Genomic DNA, 19,569 nt, shown 5'->3' with positions numbered 1-19,569 from the left:
TATATTTTAATAGAATGAGTGAGAATGATCAATTTGTACTGTGATCTTTTCTCCTCACTTTAATATAAAAAGGCCATAGACTTAATGATTGTTCTTACATTAACTCTTTGTGTCATCGTGAGCTTTATCTCACAGATGTGTGCGTGAAGCACCAAAATATGGCGCTATCATTTTCAGCCAATCAGCTGCGAGCTTGTAACAGGTCGCAGCGAGCGTCACCACGTGGTGGGAGCGCGCACAGGAGATGAGACGGCATCGGGAGCGCGCTTATCTGTTTGGCTGGCAGATGCCTCCGGTGGCACAAACCGCTCATTATGTGGGACCCAGGACCCCGAGTGGACCATGAGCGACCCGCCGCGCACAGCCCGTTTATTCCGGGGTGAAACCATCTCATGTGGACCGCATTAACCAGCCCTCCGTGCGCTGCAGAGGAGGCGGCGTTTGTTAGGATTCAGTCACAGCCGGAGTCGAGGCTGCTACTTTAGTCAGCAGAGAGGGGGGGGCGGATCTGCACCGGTTTTTCTTCACTCATCAGGTCCAAATTGCGACAATCGCGGCTGAAATGTTAACAATGAGCCGGTCAGGTGAGCCCGACCCCGCCAGAACAGGGTGGGTTCATCCGGAGTGAAACCAGCGCGGTCTTATCTGTCGGTTCGTTCTACGCCGGACGGTGATGTCCACTTTCTGCCTGGACCTGCAGGCGTCTGCCGCGGTTTCAGCACCACTGGAGCTGGACAGCGACTGCATGGAGCCCCGGGACGGCGCCGCTGCTCAGGAGCCCGGCGGCGTCCAGGGTCACCAGCTGCGGCGCACCGGCTCCGGAGGCCTCGGCGTGGCCTTGGAGGAGGAGCTGGCGATGCTCACCGGCCAGCGGGATGACGAGGACGATCTGTCGGGTCTAGAGGCTCCCGCGGCGGCGCAAAACTCGGAGTTGCTGTCGCTCTTCCGACAAAAGGAAAAAGACTTGGTTTTAGCTGCTAAACTCGGCAAAGCGCTGCTGGAGAGAAACCAGGACTTGACAAAGCAATATGAGAAAATGCACAAAGATCTCAACGACAAATTAGAGGTGAGCACATATATTTCCTTCCGGTGCTCAGAATAATGCTGCCTGCCCTGATAAACATCTGAGGATTAACTTCATTATAAGCATCATGCTGTGGGTTTGCTGGGTGACTTGAATCAGATAAAATCTGTTACTCATCTACTACAGGAAGTAGACGGAGCTACTTTTCATTTGTCACACCATGTTTTTTTTGTTGTTGATGTAAAAATCCTTCACACGAACCCGCACGTGGTCTTAGAAAAACACACTAATCCCATGGAAGAGGGCCCAGTAGCTCTACTCTACATCTGCCCCCTTTAAGCTGCATCACACCATCAACAGTTGTCATGTTTGATGTTGAGAGAGCTCCAGACGACGCCTCCTGTGGCTTCCTTTGATGTTGCTCTGGAGCTTTTTCATTACCCATTTTTCCTGGGTGACTTTATTGTCCAAAGACATATAAAAATAGTAGCCACGCAGATGTTAGCCGCATGTGTTGTGGTCTTCAACATAGCAACCCCTCCCAGTGATGCTGCAGCACATCTGTACAGTCTGTACCAACACTGAGCAACTGCACAAGCTTCCCGTTACCTCAAAGTCTCCGGAACCGGAAACAGTCTCGTTCAATAGTCTTCACAGCTATCAACACGGATGGTAAAAGAAAGGATGATAAAGAAGTTTATTTTACCAGACTAGTAGCCAGTTTTAAACTGGACGGCAGATGCTCCATCTCTAATTAAATACTGAAGAAGCCTCTTGGTGAAGCATCTTTTAGAAACCACCAGGAATTCCAGCTGACCCATTTCAAGCTCAAATGAAGCGTGTACATAAAGTTACTATGTGAAAAATTAAGCACGATAGCTCAATAGGAAGTGCTTTCACATGTCCAGCCTCATCTTATGTTCTGTGCACGGGAGACATAAATGAAGGTGTTAACGGTCTCGTTCACACGCAGCACCTGGAGCAGGAGAAGCACGAGCTGCGTCGGCGTCTTGAGAGTCGAGAGGGGGAGTGGGAAGGCCGCGTCGCCGAGCTGGAGACAGACGTCCAGCATCTGCAGGGCGAGCTGGAGCGCCACCAGGTCCAGCTGAGGGAGGCCGACAGGGACAAGACAAAGGCCATCAGCGAACTCTCTGAGCAGAACCACAGGCTGCTGGAGCAGCTCAGCAGGGTGAGGAGCTTCTGAGGAAAAAGTCTTTTGATCGGCTCGCATGCTCTGACTCCAGAGCACCTTTGTGTCACAGGACTGTATATATCCATCCTGCTCTGGCCCCGGGGGCCACTCAGACCAGCTGAGGTGATATAACATGCTCAGCCATGTGAGGGCCCATCATCCCTCTGAGGGGGATTCACCTCTGTCCGGCCCCGTGTCTCCAGCTCTCAATTCTGCCAACTCATCAATATAAAAGTGAAGCTTCTGGGCGTTCAATAATTTACCCTGATTGGACTGCACGCTTATGCAATGGCACTCTGCATATTGACAGGACAGTTCATGCTGTCATGGAAAAACCTCCCACGTAAATGACGGGCAGACGCACACAGACGTCCGGACAAAAGGCAGCAGTAGTGGCAGGATGAGGGAGATGAGAGTGTTTGCAGCGTCATCTGATTAAGCTCCTCTAATCAGCTCAGTGCGACGCCTCCTTCTACTGCAGTGACACCACAACAACACTTTGCTTCTTCTGTGTGGTTTGTTTACTCAGAACAGGTTGTGGTGAACTTTCTGCACGCCCAGAGCTGGGTACGCTCAGGTCCACAGGCCTGTGCTGCTGCTTCGACGGCCTTATCAGCACCGCTGTCAATGGCAACGCGCACACACGGGAGCGCTCCATTCGCTACAAACTGCTGCCAGACTCTGCGTGGGGGCGGGGGTTCACAGTTTAACCCCTTCAGAATGCTCCTCTATTAACTTAACCGACCCGTCTTGACACCATCACCACAACTCACCTGAGGCACTTTGCATAATTGGACTGCGTTTAATTTTATTGATGCGCAGATGTAGGAAATCTATGAAGATGCTTCTTGAAATTGGTCGGCGTTGCGTGGAGCCGCCCCTGCAGACCTGGTGACTCAGGAAAACTCATAAGATCTAATTGACTGCATTGATTGGGGTCTCATTCAGTGAATTGGCGCGGGGGGGACCTACTAGCGAACAGAAGTAATGAGGTCAGCCACGGCGCTCGCGTTCTCACCGCACCGTCCTTCTACTCTCCAAATAGTGGAAAACCGCGGCAGAATAAGGGCAACTGTTTACAGCTCGGGTTAAATAGACACAATATAAAAGCAACTCTGAGGAAATTGAAGGTAGTGAGTCAAGTAATAATCACATTACATTTGAAATCACAATTACATTACAACGCTAAAGTCTTCAACCGGAACCGTCCAATTATGATCTGAAACGGTGAATTGGCCGGAAAAATCAGCAGGTCAGAGACTCAGTCCCACAATATCAGACACAGGGACATTAACATTGTACGCAACTGTATCCAAATATTTAATAACAATGGCAATATTTAGAATTTCAGAATTTTCAGTAATTGGGGTGATTTTAAATTTGGTACGCATGCTACATTTTAATAATCACAACATCATTTTGAAGAAATTCAGAGATTATTCATCAATAGATGATCACATTTAGCAATTTTATTGATTTAGTTGAGATTAATTTGGAGTTGCTTGCCTGTACTAGCAGTAGCCCTTCATATGCAATATCATTTTCAGCAGTTTCAGAAAAGGTAAGAGCTAATCAGGAATAACACATCTGAACAAGAGTCTGAAAACACTGACATGACCTTGAGGGGGCAGGGCACTCCACAGGAAGTGATGTCACTTCACAGGGAGCGACAGGGCCCTGGAGGGATTAGGCTATAATCTGTGCTAATAGCATTGCCATATGCATTTAGTCAGGAACAAAAACAACTGAAGCCCACACTTAATAGCAGGAGGTCACTTTTTTTAATACATGTAGGAATATCTTTTAAATTCTGGACGGTCATTATGTTGATATAAATGTGAGGACTTAATTCCTCACAGGGGGCGTGACCAAGCTTCCCTACACAGAACAATATGATATTTTGATTATATTAATATCCTTGATAAAGGAGAGAATCGGTGGAGGTGTGTGCTGGTGTGCTTGAGTGAGATGAGACAATCCCTTCAGGTCTAATCTGATCAGAGTCCAGCAGCAGGAAGGGGATATTTGTCTAATTACATTACCACATATGTTCAGAGGAGACTCGGGATGAGCCGGCCCTTTTCGCTGACGTTTACTCGCTTCTACTACAAACATTATAGAAATGTGCTTGACATAAGATGGCAAAATGCATATTTAACCAATTGGACTCCTTACATTGTTCATAGCTACTCTCCTGTAGCCTGAGGACACTCGAGCACAAGCTATAAAAGCCGTCGTTTGATGACATTTAAATGTTTAAATTGCCTCTTCAGCCATTTGCTGGCAAAAGAAATGATTTGGCGATGATGAGTGGTGTTAGTTTGTTCTGAATGCTTCTGGTTTCCCACTTGGTGGATCAAACGGCGCTCTTTGATCCTCTGGGAAACATGAGCCTGTTTAAACTGCTTGTATTCTTGGCCATTCACTCCTTTTTATAATGGGTGAAACTTTAATGAATGACAAATCAGAGCACTTTCATCGTCACGCCCTTGACTCTCCCGTTTCACTCCTCGCTCGCTGGGCATCTATCCAGCACCCTGTGACTGCAGCACGACGCGTCCGCCTCCTGTCACGCCGGTGTAACTGGGGCTCCGACAGTCGTCTCCTTGCCAGCGTCACTGTGAGCGTTGTTACGCAATCTTCAGAGGGTGGGGTCTCGGCGGGTCTAGACGAGGCAGCGTCAAAGCGACTGGTAGAAATAGCAGAAGCCTTTACATTTAAAGCCACATGTCACGACTCCGCCAATCAGTCCCCGTTTCCTTGCAGTTGCTATGACAACCGCGGTGACATGCAAATTGAAACTCCATGTGTGGTTACCATGGGGATGTGCGCCACAGCATGGTACAAAGATGTGAAGCGCCACTAAAGCCCTTTGAGGCACCTGGCGTGTGTCCGTCAGCGGGCTGAATCAGCAGGACTGAAGGCAGCACTTCAGGAGCGCCACCCAGAGGAAATGTCAGAGGCCGTTTCCCACTTTTAAGCCCTACTTATCTGCCCTGGATGCAGTCGGCACGCTGCGATTCGCCCCCTGCTCTGCCCATAAGGCTTCATTTATCTGAGCAATATAAGCGCAGATTAAAGTGACTCTATGCGACTCAGACAGCACTGAACTCGGCCCGTGTTCGGTCAGTGGGTCATGTTGGCCACCCTGACCAGCTGACGCTCAGGCCGCCACATCTGCTTCCCTCCCAGAGAAAACCGAAGGCAACAGCTGAGAGGGAAGCTCACCCGCCGCATTTCCTGGAGAATCAAGCCATTTGTCTGGGTTTTTTTCTTTTTGTTTAGTTATGCCCAAGCAGAATGACAAATTCAAATATTTCAATACCGCAACTGTTTAACATTTAACTCTCTGCTATTCTGCCAATGAACAGACAATTGTTGTTAATTTTCCACTTCTGTTGAGCTTTTAGGCTTTATTCTACAATCACGATGGTTCGGGATTTGATTTCTGGCCTTTCCATGTTGAAACTTACTTTCTGTCCGTATCTGGATTAGTTATCTTTCTTCATCCCTCTGTCCAAAATGCATGCCTGTGAGGTCAGCTGCCCCCAGGTATGAGTGTACATGTGAGGAACGCCACTGCTGCTGGCACCTGCACAACAAAAACAGACAATGATAACGGAGCAGGTGCTGCATTTCTTGGCTTCAGCAGAACTACAAATGGTGCAGCCTTTAGACAAAGTTAGACAACCATGATCCAGGTTATCACACTGGTACATCATCTCCTCACATCTGAGATCCGTCCTTAACCACTCAGCCAGTGTGTACTGCCACCTAGAGGGCAACTCGGAGTCAATTTTAATCTATGGATTTGTGGCCTGAGTCAGCCTGTCCAATGTGTTGTCTGAGAGCATCTGGTCACAAGATACCAGAAGATAAATGGCTAAAAATACCAGCGGTGGTTTAAGGACTCATCTTTATGTGTTCTTTGCATTTGCATTCAGGCTGCAGAGGTGGAGAGGCAGCTGTCCACTCAGGTCCATTCATTACGGGACGATTTCAGGGAGAAGAGTTTGTCAACAAGCCAACACATGACACGACTGGAGACGCTACAGGCTGAGGTGAGCATCGTCTGGAACACTTTTCAGGTCAACGTCCCTTTATGCCGAGTTCAGAGAGCTGGTGGGTATTTCTGACACCAAGCAGAGGATGCACAGTCGAATCAATATAAAGCATATGTAAAGTCCTTTAAAAAGTAATATTTTAGTGGCGAGACATTCTTCAGTCAGACAAAATAGAAAATAACTCATTAAGAGACTCGCGTTCTTCTCTGGGTCACACTTTCTGCCTTTCAGTTGGTTGCCTCTATTTAACCTCCCTTCTCCTCCTCTTATCCTCTTTCCCTCCCTGATGGAGCAGCAAGGGCTAGAAGTGAGTTACTGTTACTGTCCGTCAGCCGGGATGCATGCAGTATGTGCCGCCTCGACAAATGACAGAAACAAGGATTGCATTCGGATTTTCCCATTTGCGTCTCTTTTGTCCAATTCAACGCACTGATAGGGGAAGTTGCTGTTCTTATTCCAGTGCGTCACTGCTCTTGATTTTCCACCATGTACAATGAGTCATCATCTTACATTTACCTTTAAATCCTCGTTTGAAATTCCTTGCGGCAATCCCTGTTTCCAAATATAGAGCATGAAGAACGTGCTTGATTGTTAATGCATGAAAGGTGTTGTGATGTCTGGAGAGATCAAAGGAATCACGAGAACAGTGATTCAGATCTCCCTGCAGGTTCTCTTTGATGTTGGGCAGAAAACACCCAGACTGCAGTGCTTTGCGCTAAAACTGAAAGAAGAGGCACCCGAGCTATATTCGGTTGAGACGCTGCAAAACAGTTTCGGTGCTTTACGTGACGTGTGCTGATCTGGATTTTTATTTTTTCCCCCCAGTCGTGTGTTGAAAATGCTACAAACTAAGCACTGCGGACACTCATATTAGTGCAAACAGCTGCAGAAGTTCTGAGAAGTGGGTTACCAGATGTAGGTCAAAAGCAGGGGGGATAAAAATAACAAGAAATAACGTTCGCTTGAATGGTGACGCTTCTCAGGAGGCCACAAACAACTCACCGAATCGTTGCCGGCAGCCTCCGTTTGAAGGCCGGTCTGATAGGAAGCGCTGGCGAGCCATTACTATATCACCAACACATTCCTGGAGACAAGGGTGGCGAGTAATGCTGCACCAGTGCTAGGCAACACACATTCTTACAGCCAGTGGGAGTACTTTTAATCTTGCGTTAGAGCTCAGCTTGTCCCAGTATGAGGTAAACGACTGTAGCCTAATCAGGTGAGAGATCCGAGCAACAACTGGAAACAATCCCACCGTTTGTAGAGGTTTTCCCGATCGTTCCGCTTGTCCTAATCGTTGCGGCGTGACATTTTAGATCCAGATGTTGTCAGAGAGGAAGATGGAGCTGGAACGTCGAGTGCACGCTATGCTGGAGGAGAACGAGCTCCTGCAAAACACGGTGGACGACCTCAGAGAGAAGACGATGTTGTTGGAGAGGCAGTGTCACGAGAAGGACCTACAGGTACAGAAACGCTGAATTCATTACCCATCCCAAGTAAGAAACTGATGTGGGCAGTATAACACTATTTTCATTACAAGGTGAAATACCAAGTTTTAGACACTATTGACGAGAGACATTAATGTTTTCAATCAATTATTATAGTTGAGTTAGTTTAAGATAGTTAAAACTCGCACAAACTAAAACATCCAGAGTTAAAGAGTTGATGTACAAGTTTAATGACCTGCAGATATAGCTATTGAAAGTTTTTTTTAGAAATAGTAAGTTCTAAAGAAATGCTGGTGACCCGTGAGCGTGAATATGCATGTCTAGAATTGATTTACATTAATGAAAAGATAATGTGACTTTATATATATAGTTTCCGTACCACAATCAATCAGTAGCAGCGGATGTTTACGGCATTCCCTACCTTTAAATTGTCTCTTTAGATCCAGAATTCTATTCCACGGCTCCAGTGATGCCTGATAACGCCTGATAACTAGCAGCGTGGTAGCTTCAGCTTCTGGTTCCGAGTCCACAAACCTGACATGCCCTCATCACAAGTGCCGAGACAGTAGCGACTAAGCGGCTGTAGTCCATAAATAATTAATCGGTACATCATGTTTGCTCCTTTAATCGGCGGACCAAGGGGGCCATAACGTTTTATCATGGGAGTGTTCAATAAGGCTGTAATTAGCTAACAGGTGCAGCCTTCACCCAATTAGCTAAAATTTTGTTAAAATAAGTGGGCGGGGCGACGTGATTGACATGATGCGTTCATGGACCATTGGAAAATAATTAGTGTTTTAATAATCCTGGTATTAATCCAAATAAAATAAAATTGGAAGTCATTTATAATAATTTTTAATGTAAAGTTAATTTATTTAAGGTCTGTGTATAGGGAATTTTTTTTCTTAAAAATGCCTTCATGATAAGCGCCAGCAGAATGTATTTCCTGGGAACCCTCAACTGTCTGGTTAAAAGTCCTTTTGTCCTGTGTCCAGTTGCGGCAGAGCCAGCTGGAGCTCCAGGAGGTTCAGGTGTCCCACCGGCAGCTGACTGCCCGGCTGGAGGAGGTGACAGAGGAGCGCAGCCTCCACGGCCTCACCCCACACCCATCCAGCCTTCTGTGTGAGATCGAGCAGAGCATGGAGCAGGAAGAGCAGGAACAGGAGAGGGAGCAGGTACTGTGCTCGCGTCCCAGTGTGACCCAAGGTTTCACTGTCCTCATTTACGCACCGCTCTCTCTACAGCTACGTCTCCAGTTATGGGAGGCCTACTGTGAAGTCCGCTCGCTCTGTTCTCACCTGAGAGGAAATGATGTCACCGATTCCGCGCTGTCCACAGACTCCTCTATGGATGAGTCCTCGGAGACATCCTCAGCCAAGGATGTGCCTACAGGGAGCATCCACACCAGCCTGCTAGAGCTACGGAGATTAACCCAGAACCTGCTGGATGGCAACGAGTCCACAGTATGGAACAGCTGAAATGAGGGGTTTACAGTCAGACCTGGACGACCAGTCCGGGTGTATTTAAAGACGCTGTCAGCGTGTTTTATTCAGGTGTGGTGTGTTGTGTATCCAAAGGGTTCGAGACGCAGCGACGAGGAGGCTCTGGAGGAGCAGGTGAGGAAGCTGGGAGAGGAGCTGAGGGACCTCAGAGAGATGTACGAGGCTGGGCAGGACAAGTCCCACTGCAGCGAAGAGGAGGTGCTGCGGCTCCACAATCAGGTACAGGTGGCAACGCGTGTGCACGCCAACAGACCATACACGCCAGATACAGCACTAACACGGGATCGTCCTGGCGACCCACAGATAGCGCTGCTCTCTGTGGAGATGTGCTCTCTCCGGGAAGACAACGAGCGCATGAAGACGATGGCTGAAATCCGAGAACCCAGCGAGCAGCTCCAGAGCGCAATCAGAGACAGAGACGAGGCCATCGCCAAGTACGCATTTTGAAGTTATAGGATAGCATGAATCCTGGGTCATGTCTAGAGTCTACTTGGTGTAAAGGAGTTTGGAAGTTTGGACGAAGCAGGCTTTGCTTGTCCGTTGTTGACACGCCGCGTTTGTGCTCCCCGCAGGAAGAAAGCGGTGGAGATGGAGCTGGCCAAGTGTAAAATAGATATCATGTCTCTGAACAGCCAGCTCCTGGATGCCATCCAGCAGAAGCTCAACCTGTCACAGCAGCTGGAGGCGTGGCAGGTGGGTCAAAGGTCGCATGTTCCAGTTAAATCAAACTGTCAGTTATTATTATCATTATTATTATTATTACTATTCCCCCCCCCCCCCCCCCCATTAATTCAGCCTGCTCAGCATAATCAAAAAAATAAATAAAACATCACATCTTAATGGTTAGTTAACCTCTGAGGGTGTGTGGTGGAGTGTGTTTCATGCACAACATTTAAGCTGCGGCTGTGTGTGCTTGCTCGTGGGTGTCGCCCGTCATTCGCCTTGACAAATAGCGCTGCGATAAAACAATTAACTCATCAAATATAGATGATTTTAATACTTACACAGATGACTTACTGATGGCATTTTGTCTGTACTGGAAAGATGGAGACTCCCGTGTGAGTGCAGACGTGTGTTTGTATGTTACGTGTGTGCGCCCTGTCCTCCCTCACCTGTAATTAGCACCTCTTCTCCTCTCTCCTGCCCACAGTTTGCCTCCTCAGGCCTCTTTACTGTTTGGCTCTTGTGGTTTCTGATCTAGTGGCCTTTTCTCAGCTTCCGTACCACCCTTTCTCCCCCGTGGTTCCCCCCCTCCTTCCCTGCCGTAGAGGTGAGCCAGAACTGAGCCATCTCACGATTCCATGCCATGCCGAGCCATTTCATGCCAGAGGAAACAAGTGCTCATTTAAGCCAAAACCATCAGCCACCACTGAGAACCATCAAACCCATTACCCTACTTCTGTGCACCCACCTCCTCTCTCCATACACCTTTGACTTACCTGTTGTGAGATAATATCACAGGCACTTTATGTAACATCCATATTTTAAAAAATACTAACGCTTTATGTATTAAGGTGCTAATAGCTCCCCTAGTGGCCATATCTGGTAATAGCAACCGACGCGCTGTTGTGTTGAATGAAATTAAAGCTTAGCCTAGACACTGTGTGAGGTTGTTTAGTCATAAATGGACATTGGTGACTGGAATGGGGCAGCACAGATGGTAGGAAATGCAAATGCCAGACCAGGAATCAAACCTTGACTGTTTATCTTCAATCAATATTCAAAAACATGGAGGAGATGAAAAACATACTTTCCTTGATTCTTTTTTCCCCGACTTTCCAGCATTATCCTAATGTTCTGAGTGCTGTAAGTGCTTTTAAATCCATCGATTTCAAGGATTTGATTAGATTTTTAGGGGGCAAATCAAATGGGGGTTACAAAGAGCTTTGCAAATACTTCTAGGAGAAAAATCAAGAGAGGAAATAAAACGTGTGTCTGTGATAATTATCCAACAGGTATCCTGATCAGTATCACCCCGCCCCCCATGTCCCTCACCTGTCTGACCTTCCACCCTCTCATCGGCTTCGCGCCTCTCGTTTGCAGGACGACATGCACAGAGTAATCGACCAGCAGCTGATGGACAAGTACCAGGACGAGTGGCGCTCGGCCCCGTCCTCCCTGTCAGGCTCGTCCAAGCCCCACGGAGGTCAGACGTCCAGACGAGCCCACCGCGTCTCTGACAGGGACAAGAAACTTTTCTCTTTTTTCAAAAAGAACTGATCACCGTGGGGAGGTGTGTGTGAGAGAGAGAGAATGAGGGGGGAGTAACAACACAGCCAAAGAGGGTCAGTCGCGCACATACCCAGGTGGGGAGGGACATTTTGCACTTTTTACTCTAATCCCAGCTGAGGAGGGCTCGTCCCGGAGGTCTCCACAGAACAGGGTCATCACGTTTACCTCCAGACAGGAAGGTTTCATAGTGCCTACGACGTCTCTCGCTCACTGCCAACTCTGAGACGGAACACTGTACGAGCTGTTCTGAGGCTTTGGGGGGTGGGGGGGGGGGGTCCCCTGTCCCCTGTCCCCGAGGCGGGACATCAGTCTTCATGGGACCTGTGAGGTTTATTCAAATCATGTTCACGACATCAGGGGAACTACCTCTATCTACCGACGATGAGGGGAAGCATTTCAGGGAGAGTTTCAATTCTAACTACCCCCCCCACAAAAAAAGAAGAGCAGAGATTAATTTAATTCGACTGACTAAAATCATTTATAATCAATCCATAATTTCCGATGGTATTTACGCCTGTATGGTGTGTGTGGGATGGTCACCCCCCCACTTTAGAATATATTTATGACCCAACAGTATCCTCGCCACATCCATCATTTTCCTAGTTGACCAAATTTTTCCAGATGTTTACATCAGCGTGAGGAGGAGGAGGAACCACTCTACCTCCACCCTCATGGCTTCAATACTTCACTGGCACTTTGATTTTCGCTGTGGGGCTTCCGTTGTCATGACGCGTTGGCGATTCCTGTCTGTTTTTTCCGTGCACATCTATGCAGGTGTCCTCTCGTCTTCTCAGCTGGTTGTTGCCGGGCCGGATCGACCCAAAGAAAGATTTTTTTAAGAATAACGGGGGTAAAAATCACCTAGGTTTAGACAAAAATGATATATTTCTATGAAAAAAGGGTAATTTTTTGAAGGGAAATCTTTTTTAGAGAGACGTTTACCTGTATGTTTGTTACTTTGGGCCATCTGAGTGAGCCGATGTCTGTGGACCCGCCGATACCTCTGAATATCAGAACAATTATTCAATGCTAAAATTCTCCAAACGCCTCGTGACTCTGTTATTAATGTGACAGATGTGACATACATTGGACACGTAGTTTTCCACTCATAAACCAAAAGTGCCATTTTAATGAGCAATCATTTTATTTATCAAAAGTTCCTCTCATGTTCTGATGAAGGTTTTGATTTCCCCACTAGAATCCGGATGTGTTCAGTTTATCCAAAATTATTGAAAACTGAGGGGGAAAAAATCAGTATTTTACGATTAATGTCTAAATTTATATAGATACATAATGATAATAGCAATATAGAGCAGCAATGAGGGGGGAAGCAATAATTCTGGACCTACTATAAAAATCTGAAATATATTAAGATATTCTACATTTATTTTAGAATTTTGAACATTATTTATTGAAATCCCATGGGAAAATGATTATGAAATTATTTTCACGTCTTCTGGAATTGTAACGCTATTCTAAAAATTGTAAGAAAAAATGGGATTAAATAGAATTTATTTTCTAGGACTTCTTTCACCACGGATCGTTTTAATACCGTAACTGAAAGATGAAGAATTTAGAGCCCCCCGATCTAACTCCATATCACATATACATGCTTATAATTATATCAGAACACACACACACACGCACACACGCATACACACACACACACACACACACACACACACACACACACAGGTGCCATTCAGCGTTTGTTTCCTCTCACTCGGATGCTGTTTTTCTGGAATTTCGTGCTTTCGGTGGCTCATTGTGCTCGTGCGAGTGCTTCCATTCACCACTGACTAACGGCACTGTTTCAGTTTCAGAATGTTTCCGACTACTCAAAATATTTATCATGCAATTTTCTTAGCGTTTTGGGAATGTTTTTGTACAAATAAATGCTGGACAAGCTGCTCGTCTGCTCCGGATTGTTTGTGAAGACACGGCTGCTCTGTCTCCGCGTCCTGAGTCACACGTGTTTGACATTCTGCATCGTTACACAACAGCAGGACGTCGCACACAAATGATGCAGAAACAGTTGATCCCGAAGACAAACAAGCCAAAATGATCATTCTTCGTGCTATTGAGGGAATAAATCAGCAACTATAGAGTTTTAGCTTGTAAAATGTAACTATTGACAAAATTGATCAACACATTTCACTAAAGCTGCTTCCCAACACAGCAGATTTATGACAAATAGATTCCCTCGACTATTTTACGCGGTTTTGGCACAAACTCTTCTTCCGCAGGAAGCGACCTTTCGGAAATCATCCGTGTCCACGACGATAGGAGACGATTTATGAGCAACGGTCAGAACGTTAAAACCATCCTCTGAACTCGTAAATCTAAATTCTCCCTCCTGTTTAAATCACACTCATCAAACATGTTCTGGAAAAAGGTTCCTGCTGCTATTTGAGGGTGAGGAAACACTTCCTCCCACTTTAGTCACAAAAAGACTGAAAAACGAGCTGCCGTGCCAAATAATGAATCCATAAAATGTTTATTACTGGTTAAATTCATGAGGGGAAAAATGAATAGTACATTGTTGTTTTTTCTATCTCCAGTGTACAGCAAACCACAGCTGACAGGTGTTTGGACCAGAGCGCACAGGCATGTCTGACACGTGCGCTCCTTCATGTGTGTGTCCTACGCTGAATATAAACACACAAATATATTTATATGTACATACACCTAATGAGTACAAATCATAAAGGGTGCGAGATCCGATCCCCCCCCCCCCCCCCAAAGGTCAGACGGGAATCCCAAACCGGCAGCTGGAGTCGGCAGCCTCCAGTTACTCTCCCAATTCAAAGCAAAGAAAGATAAAACACCAGTAAGAGTTGCTGCACGATGCTTCGGCTGCTGCGGCACCATCCTGAAACCACTGCAGTCCCACGCCAAAAAACACGCCGCACCAGAGACAAGCAGAGAAGAAGAAAAAGAAACATGATTCTGAGGGTTGGAACATGGCACCGGCTGGAACAATCGCCTTCAAACACACACATGCTGGAACAAAACAGTCCCTTTGTGGATTTGAAGCCGGTCTATGAGTCCACGAGCCTCCGCGTGGCTCCTCGAAGGAGGCGAGTCCGCCGCTGATATGTGAGGAAACGGTGCCGAGCGAGGGAAGGAGGGCGGCCCCGAGGACTCGACTTCACCGTCGAGCAGAGGCCAGCGTGGCAACGGTCCAGTGAGATGTGCCTCCGAGACCACGATGTCGTTATTGGCAGTATCGTTGTTTAAAAAAGTGGAGGAAGGGGTTAAAAAGCAAAGTGGGTGAGACTGCAGTGAAGAGTCTCGGGGATCGGGAGGGATTTGGAAATGCTTTGCCACGAATAATAATAATAAAAAAAGAACATAAAATCAAACACTGTTGGCTCAGCACTACTACAGGTTAGAGGGGAAAATTGGCAAAAAAGTCAAGAACCAGGTCTGTCTAAGCACGTCTACCAATCAGTATCGTATCTGTGGGATTTCTCTCCCCGTCCAGTCAAACAAAACAAAACCGAGCAGTTCGTGAGCGGGGGCTGTGGCGTCAGGTGTCCGAGCTTAAAGCGGGGGCGAGACCTCGGCCCGGACGCCCAAAACGCATCCCAAAATAACCAAACAACCCCCCGGGCTAACGTTAAAAAACCACAGAGATAAATCCAGAGGAAGGCGAGCCCCCCTTCTCAGCAGGCACAGAGTCTCGACTTGGAACGTCCCGTCGTGTGCAGCAGTGGAATGAGGAGGAGACGACGGGTGGTGGGAGACGACGGGGACTAGAACCGGAAAGAGACGACCAGCTCACATGGATGAATTTCCAAATAAAACTTGATCTGACCTAATAAAATCTGTACAATATTTTCTTTTTTAATCTCGAAGATTCGTCGGTCCAAAAGGGACACTTTTTTTTTCTCCGTTTATTCATTTATTTTTTTCTCTTAAAGTATATTTAATAAATCTTTATCTGTTTCTTTAATTTAGATGAACCGAGTCCCATCTTCCAAGTATGCGTGCGTGATGAAAAAGCCTCTTTTTTTTTGCTTTTTGAGGATGGCTTCCCTGTTTGCTAGCAGCACTTTTTCTTTCGTTTACTGTTCCGGGTGAGTTTGACCACGTCGTTCTGTTGCTGCTGCTGCTGCTTGGCTAACACTTCCTTCTTAGCTCTTAGCACCAGCTCTGTGATGCAGTTGAACATCTGCAGGCAGAGACAACAACGCGTGGTTACTGTGGCGATGTCAAAAGCAGCCGTCTGTTAATCCTCAAGTCAAATCTACTCTTAGATACCTCTTCAACGTTGAGGTTCTCCTTCGCGCTCGTCTCAAAAAGGTTGATTCCCATCTGCTCCGCGAACTTCTGCGCGTCCGTCGTCTCGACCACCTTGGAGTTGGGGTCGTCGTTTTTGTTTCCCACTGCGAGTTGAGGAAAGAACCACGACCACGCGTCACTAAGCTGGAGCGAACGCTGCTTAAAATGCACGTGACGGGAGCCGACGAAGACGCACGCTCACCTAATATTCGACACACGTCGTCGCAGTTCTGATTGATTTCGTGCAACCATCGTTTGACGTTGACGAAGGACTCTGCGCTGGTGACGTCATACACCACGATGACCCCGTGCGTCCCCCTGTAATACCTGCAAATGCAAAGAGACGAGAGCGTGAAGATATTATGCTAATATTCCAAATAAGTACAGAATGTTCTGCTCCTTTGTAAGCAAACACAGGAGAGAGAGAAGCCTGGGGGGTCAGAGGCTGACTGAGCAGGACCGAGCAGGACCGAGCGGCTCGCTGCCCCTAAACTCATAGATCCATTAAGGAGCTAATGAGGCGCTGTGCTGGCTCACACTGGGCAGTCACAGATGGGCTGGGAGGGTCAGGGTCACATGGCTCCGACACCTTCATCGGCCTCCACAGCTGCATGTTTATGCCAACCTGCTGTCCGTGTAAACTGGGCCCGAACAGAGACGCCGGAACATCGAGGACTGAACCACGTCACCCGACTGTGACGACAACGCAGGGGTTACAGGCCGCATCATTGGGCTCGTTTAGTTTTATCAAACATCAGCAGCTTTTTTTTGGGTTCGCTCAGTTCTGCAGCTCAACTTTGGTGTCCTTCAACCGTCACACCATCGTTCATTTTTAGCACCTGACTTTGACCTCACTTTACATGACAAGCTGAGAAACGCACAGGAAGGTTTTCCCCATCACCATCGGCACTATGTTGCTATGGAAACACAGCCCAGGTCATCACACCACACCTGAATAGACCCAATTTCTAATCCCATCAATAAATCTTAGCACAAATAAATCTTTGGCAGGACTCTTCAAGTGACACGAGTGTCTTCAGCCCGTGGTTTTATCAGCACAGCTCATAGAATTCCTCCACTGTTCAAGTATTACAGTTCTACTAACCAATTAGTTCGAGACAAACATGCCAACAACAGACTTACTGGTAAGATCTATTAAAGGTAACGGGTGCAGAGATTTTAAAGTGATTCCAAGACAAACTGCACAACTGTGTCTGCGTGTGGGTGCTGTTGTACTAACGTGGAGGTGATGGTGCGGAAGCGCTCCTGCCCTGCTGTGTCCCAGATCTGCAGCTTCACCTTCTCCCCGTTAATTTCCACCGTCCGGATCTTGAAGTCTACGCCGATAGTGGTGATGTAGCTACCTGCAGCCCGACACAAACTCCTGGTCAGCGACATGCGGCAGAAAAGGTGTGAAATGACGCTCTGGTACCTGCAGCGGGAGCGGCTCACCTGAAAACGTGTTGTCTGCAAATCTCAGGAGGAGACTGCTCTTCCCGACTCCTGTGTGACAAAAATAAGAACACGAGTTGTTTTAGAGGTTCCCAGAATAACTGTGTTAGTGTATTACATAAGGCGTAATAGTTTCAGGCTGGAGATAACCGTGTGGGGACAAATATGTTGAGGTTTGTTTGCGTGTCCATCCAATAATAATCCACTCTTTTAGTTTCTTCCCACGAGAAAAACAACCCGACACCCTCCAACGACACACCAGCTAAAACGACTGTTGTAAACCGTTTTCCTAAACTCAACATACGCAAACCTGTTACAGAGGTAACGGGGTGGCGCAAGGTTTCAGCTTCCACATCCACGATGCTGCTGAAACCTACTGAGGCTTCGTCACCGCAGCAGAACAAAGTGCAGCAGCTGCAAAGGCTCCTGTCACAGAAGCAAGGGGATAGGTGGCTCTGCACAGGATGCTAAAATGACCAGGCATAATATTGAGATATAAAATGACACGCAACCGAGCGTATGAGAATTCTGTAAACCAGCCTGGGGGGTGGAACCCAACCTGCAGCCCATCCATTGTGGTGTTTTTTTTTTTGTTCTTTACCAAGCAAATGACCCTCCAGACTCAAAGCACATGGAGATTTGTTCAAGTAACAATAACTGCATTCAGACTTCCCTCCCTGCCGTCTGATCACCATCTCTTGGTGGGTGAGAGTTTACAACATCTCCCTAAATAATACCTGTGACGTATGACAGGCAGTCATATACATTTGTGGTGCAGCTGAGCCAGACACTGGTCCTTTCTGTCTCTGAAGGACAGTGAAAGGCTCGCTGTGCTGCTTCGGCCTCTACAATAAGCAGACAGCTGATGGGGTAGTGCCAGGATCCAAACTGTCAATGAAGGCAAACATTACTGGCCATAAAGAGCTGAAGACATGCTCTTGCAAAAGGGTGGAGATGCATAGAAGTTTTTACAACTACAATTGGCAGAATTATGCATCTACCTACGTATAAAGTTGGTTAATGAGTTATGAGTGGGTTCTAAAAAAAAGAAAAATCAAGTCATACAGTGATGCAACTACACAGTAAGCTTTTGAACCTCGTCAATTCTGCCGGCAGCTAAAGCCATTAGAGTGGCTACTAACTAAAGGGCAATGTTTTCCACGAGCCGTGGCTTAAAAAAACACAATACTTCCAACAAATTTAGCCCGGAATGGTGGTCGATTCTTTATCGTGAAAGAAACCTAAATCACGAGCCCAAACTGCGGTAGAATTTAGCCCCAGTTGCTTTTAAATGAATCCTAGCTGCTCAGCTAGCGTTAGCCGCATACCCAAACTTCCAGCTAGCTATCGTTGCTAACCAAAGATAACCAGAGGCCAAATGCGAGAAATATGGAGGTTCTCGAAGGTTGTTTCGGCAACAGTCGCTCTTTTACTGCACAGATCGAAAGGTGCTGCGACACACAAAACCAGAAGGTATTCAAGAGATAAATGCTGCAGATCTGAGGGAGATATCCGGCCTGAGCGGCTAATACACCCAGCCCGGACACACCACCTCCGCCCTGTCAGCGCCACAGAATATGGCGGAGGTGGACGTTGCAATGATCCCGCTTTAATCTCATGAAAACGAACAACAATGTGCCTTGAAAACCAAGAAAGAGCCGGGGGCGTTGAGACATAGCCGTATTTCTCCAGTAAAACAAAACAAAACAAACAAAATAGGCGACAGGCCCACTTCCCGTTGACATCCCCAGCGTCGCCTTACCGCTATCCCCGATGATGAGCAGCTTGAAGAGGTAATCGTAGTCCCTGGCCATGCCGGTAGCTGGTGGCTCACCCCCGCCTTGTGCCGCTTCTTTTCACCGTTTGCCGTCCGACCTCCTCGGTTCGTAGGTAAAAACTCACCAGCCCCCGGATATAAGAGAAATCAATCACTACCAGGCGCTAGAAATTGTGAGCCACCCGAGCCGGCGGCGTTTTTCACGGGGTTCCGCGGCGTCAGCAATGCGCTCCCTCCGCTGCAAACAGCCGGAAACTCCGCTTCCTTCTGTGGTGGAGCTGCACCCAGCTCTGGCCGGGCCCCACTGCGCAGGCTCCGGCCACGGCGCAGCCGTCCCAGCCCATTGATGAAACTCCGAGGACGGCAAGAGTCTCCACCAGTCTGACAGGATCCCCCAGGATCGTCAAAATACTGCGAAACATCTCCCTTTTCTCCTTTCAGTATCTTTCAGTAAATTCTAAAGTAAGTTATAACGATTTCCAGCTCATGCATTTCTGCTCAAATGCAAATAAAGGCCATTGACAGAACCGGTCCAGCTACTGTATGTTTGGACTCATGGACATATAAGCTCAACTGCTTGATATTCAGAAC

The 19,569-nt window shown here is 47.3% G+C and overlaps 2 protein-coding genes and 1 long non-coding RNA gene across 15 annotated transcripts in view; 1 reads left to right on the top strand and 2 right to left on the bottom strand.

Annotated features, from left to right (window-relative positions):
* The window catches only part of bicdl1 (BICD family like cargo adaptor 1), a 30,696-nt gene extending 17,325 nt beyond the window's left edge, over window positions 1-13,371 (top strand). For 7 of the 13 annotated variants that reach the window (XM_057031804.1, XM_057031805.1, XM_057031803.1 and 4 more), the window contains 12 exons: window positions 701-1,066; window positions 1,998-2,213; window positions 6,161-6,277; window positions 6,576-6,587; window positions 7,597-7,743; window positions 8,724-8,903; window positions 8,973-9,191; window positions 9,306-9,449; window positions 9,534-9,664; window positions 9,803-9,923; window positions 10,432-10,500; window positions 11,274-13,371. In XM_057031804.1, the coding sequence (XP_056887784.1) occupies window positions 701-1,066; window positions 1,998-2,213; window positions 6,161-6,277; window positions 6,576-6,587; window positions 7,597-7,743; window positions 8,724-8,903; window positions 8,973-9,191; window positions 9,306-9,449; window positions 9,534-9,664; window positions 9,803-9,923; window positions 10,432-10,500; window positions 11,274-11,450 (1,899 nt within the window). In that variant the 3' untranslated portion in view covers window positions 11,451-13,371. Of the gene's footprint in view, window positions 1-233; window positions 1,067-1,997; window positions 2,214-6,160; window positions 6,278-6,575; window positions 6,588-7,596; window positions 7,744-8,723; window positions 8,904-8,972; window positions 9,192-9,305; window positions 9,450-9,533; window positions 9,665-9,802; window positions 9,924-10,380; window positions 10,501-11,273 lie in introns of those variants that run through there. The other 6 variants (XR_008950443.1, XM_057031799.1, XM_057031811.1 and 3 more) reach the window with 6 other exon arrangements.
* On the bottom strand, window positions 3,981-7,603 carry LOC130525267 (uncharacterized). The gene is made up of 3 exons (XR_008950445.1): window positions 7,283-7,603; window positions 5,690-5,808; window positions 3,981-4,905 (listed from the first exon to the last, which is right to left on the bottom strand). It is a non-coding gene; the product is annotated as an uncharacterized LOC130525267 (long non-coding RNA).
* A 569-nt stretch (window positions 13,372-13,940) lies between the features above and the next one.
* On the bottom strand, window positions 13,941-19,275 carry rab35b (RAB35, member RAS oncogene family b). Its single transcript, XM_057031823.1, has 6 exons — window positions 18,964-19,275; window positions 17,202-17,252; window positions 16,990-17,113; window positions 15,952-16,076; window positions 15,729-15,853; window positions 13,941-15,639 (listed from the first exon to the last, which is right to left on the bottom strand). Exons 1-6 carry the CDS (start codon window positions 19,013-19,015, stop codon window positions 15,511-15,513), a joined length of 606 nt encoding a protein of 201 aa, XP_056887803.1. The 5' UTR covers window positions 19,016-19,275; the 3' UTR covers window positions 13,941-15,510.
* Window positions 19,276-19,569: the final 294 nt, after the last annotated feature.

The sequence above is a fragment of the Takifugu flavidus genome, chromosome 5 (assembly GCF_003711565.1).
Source record: "Takifugu flavidus isolate HTHZ2018 chromosome 5, ASM371156v2, whole genome shotgun sequence".
NCBI classification, from domain to species: domain Eukaryota; kingdom Metazoa; phylum Chordata; class Actinopteri; order Tetraodontiformes; family Tetraodontidae; genus Takifugu; species Takifugu flavidus.
This window is presented reverse-complemented; position numbering and strand designations above follow the sequence as displayed.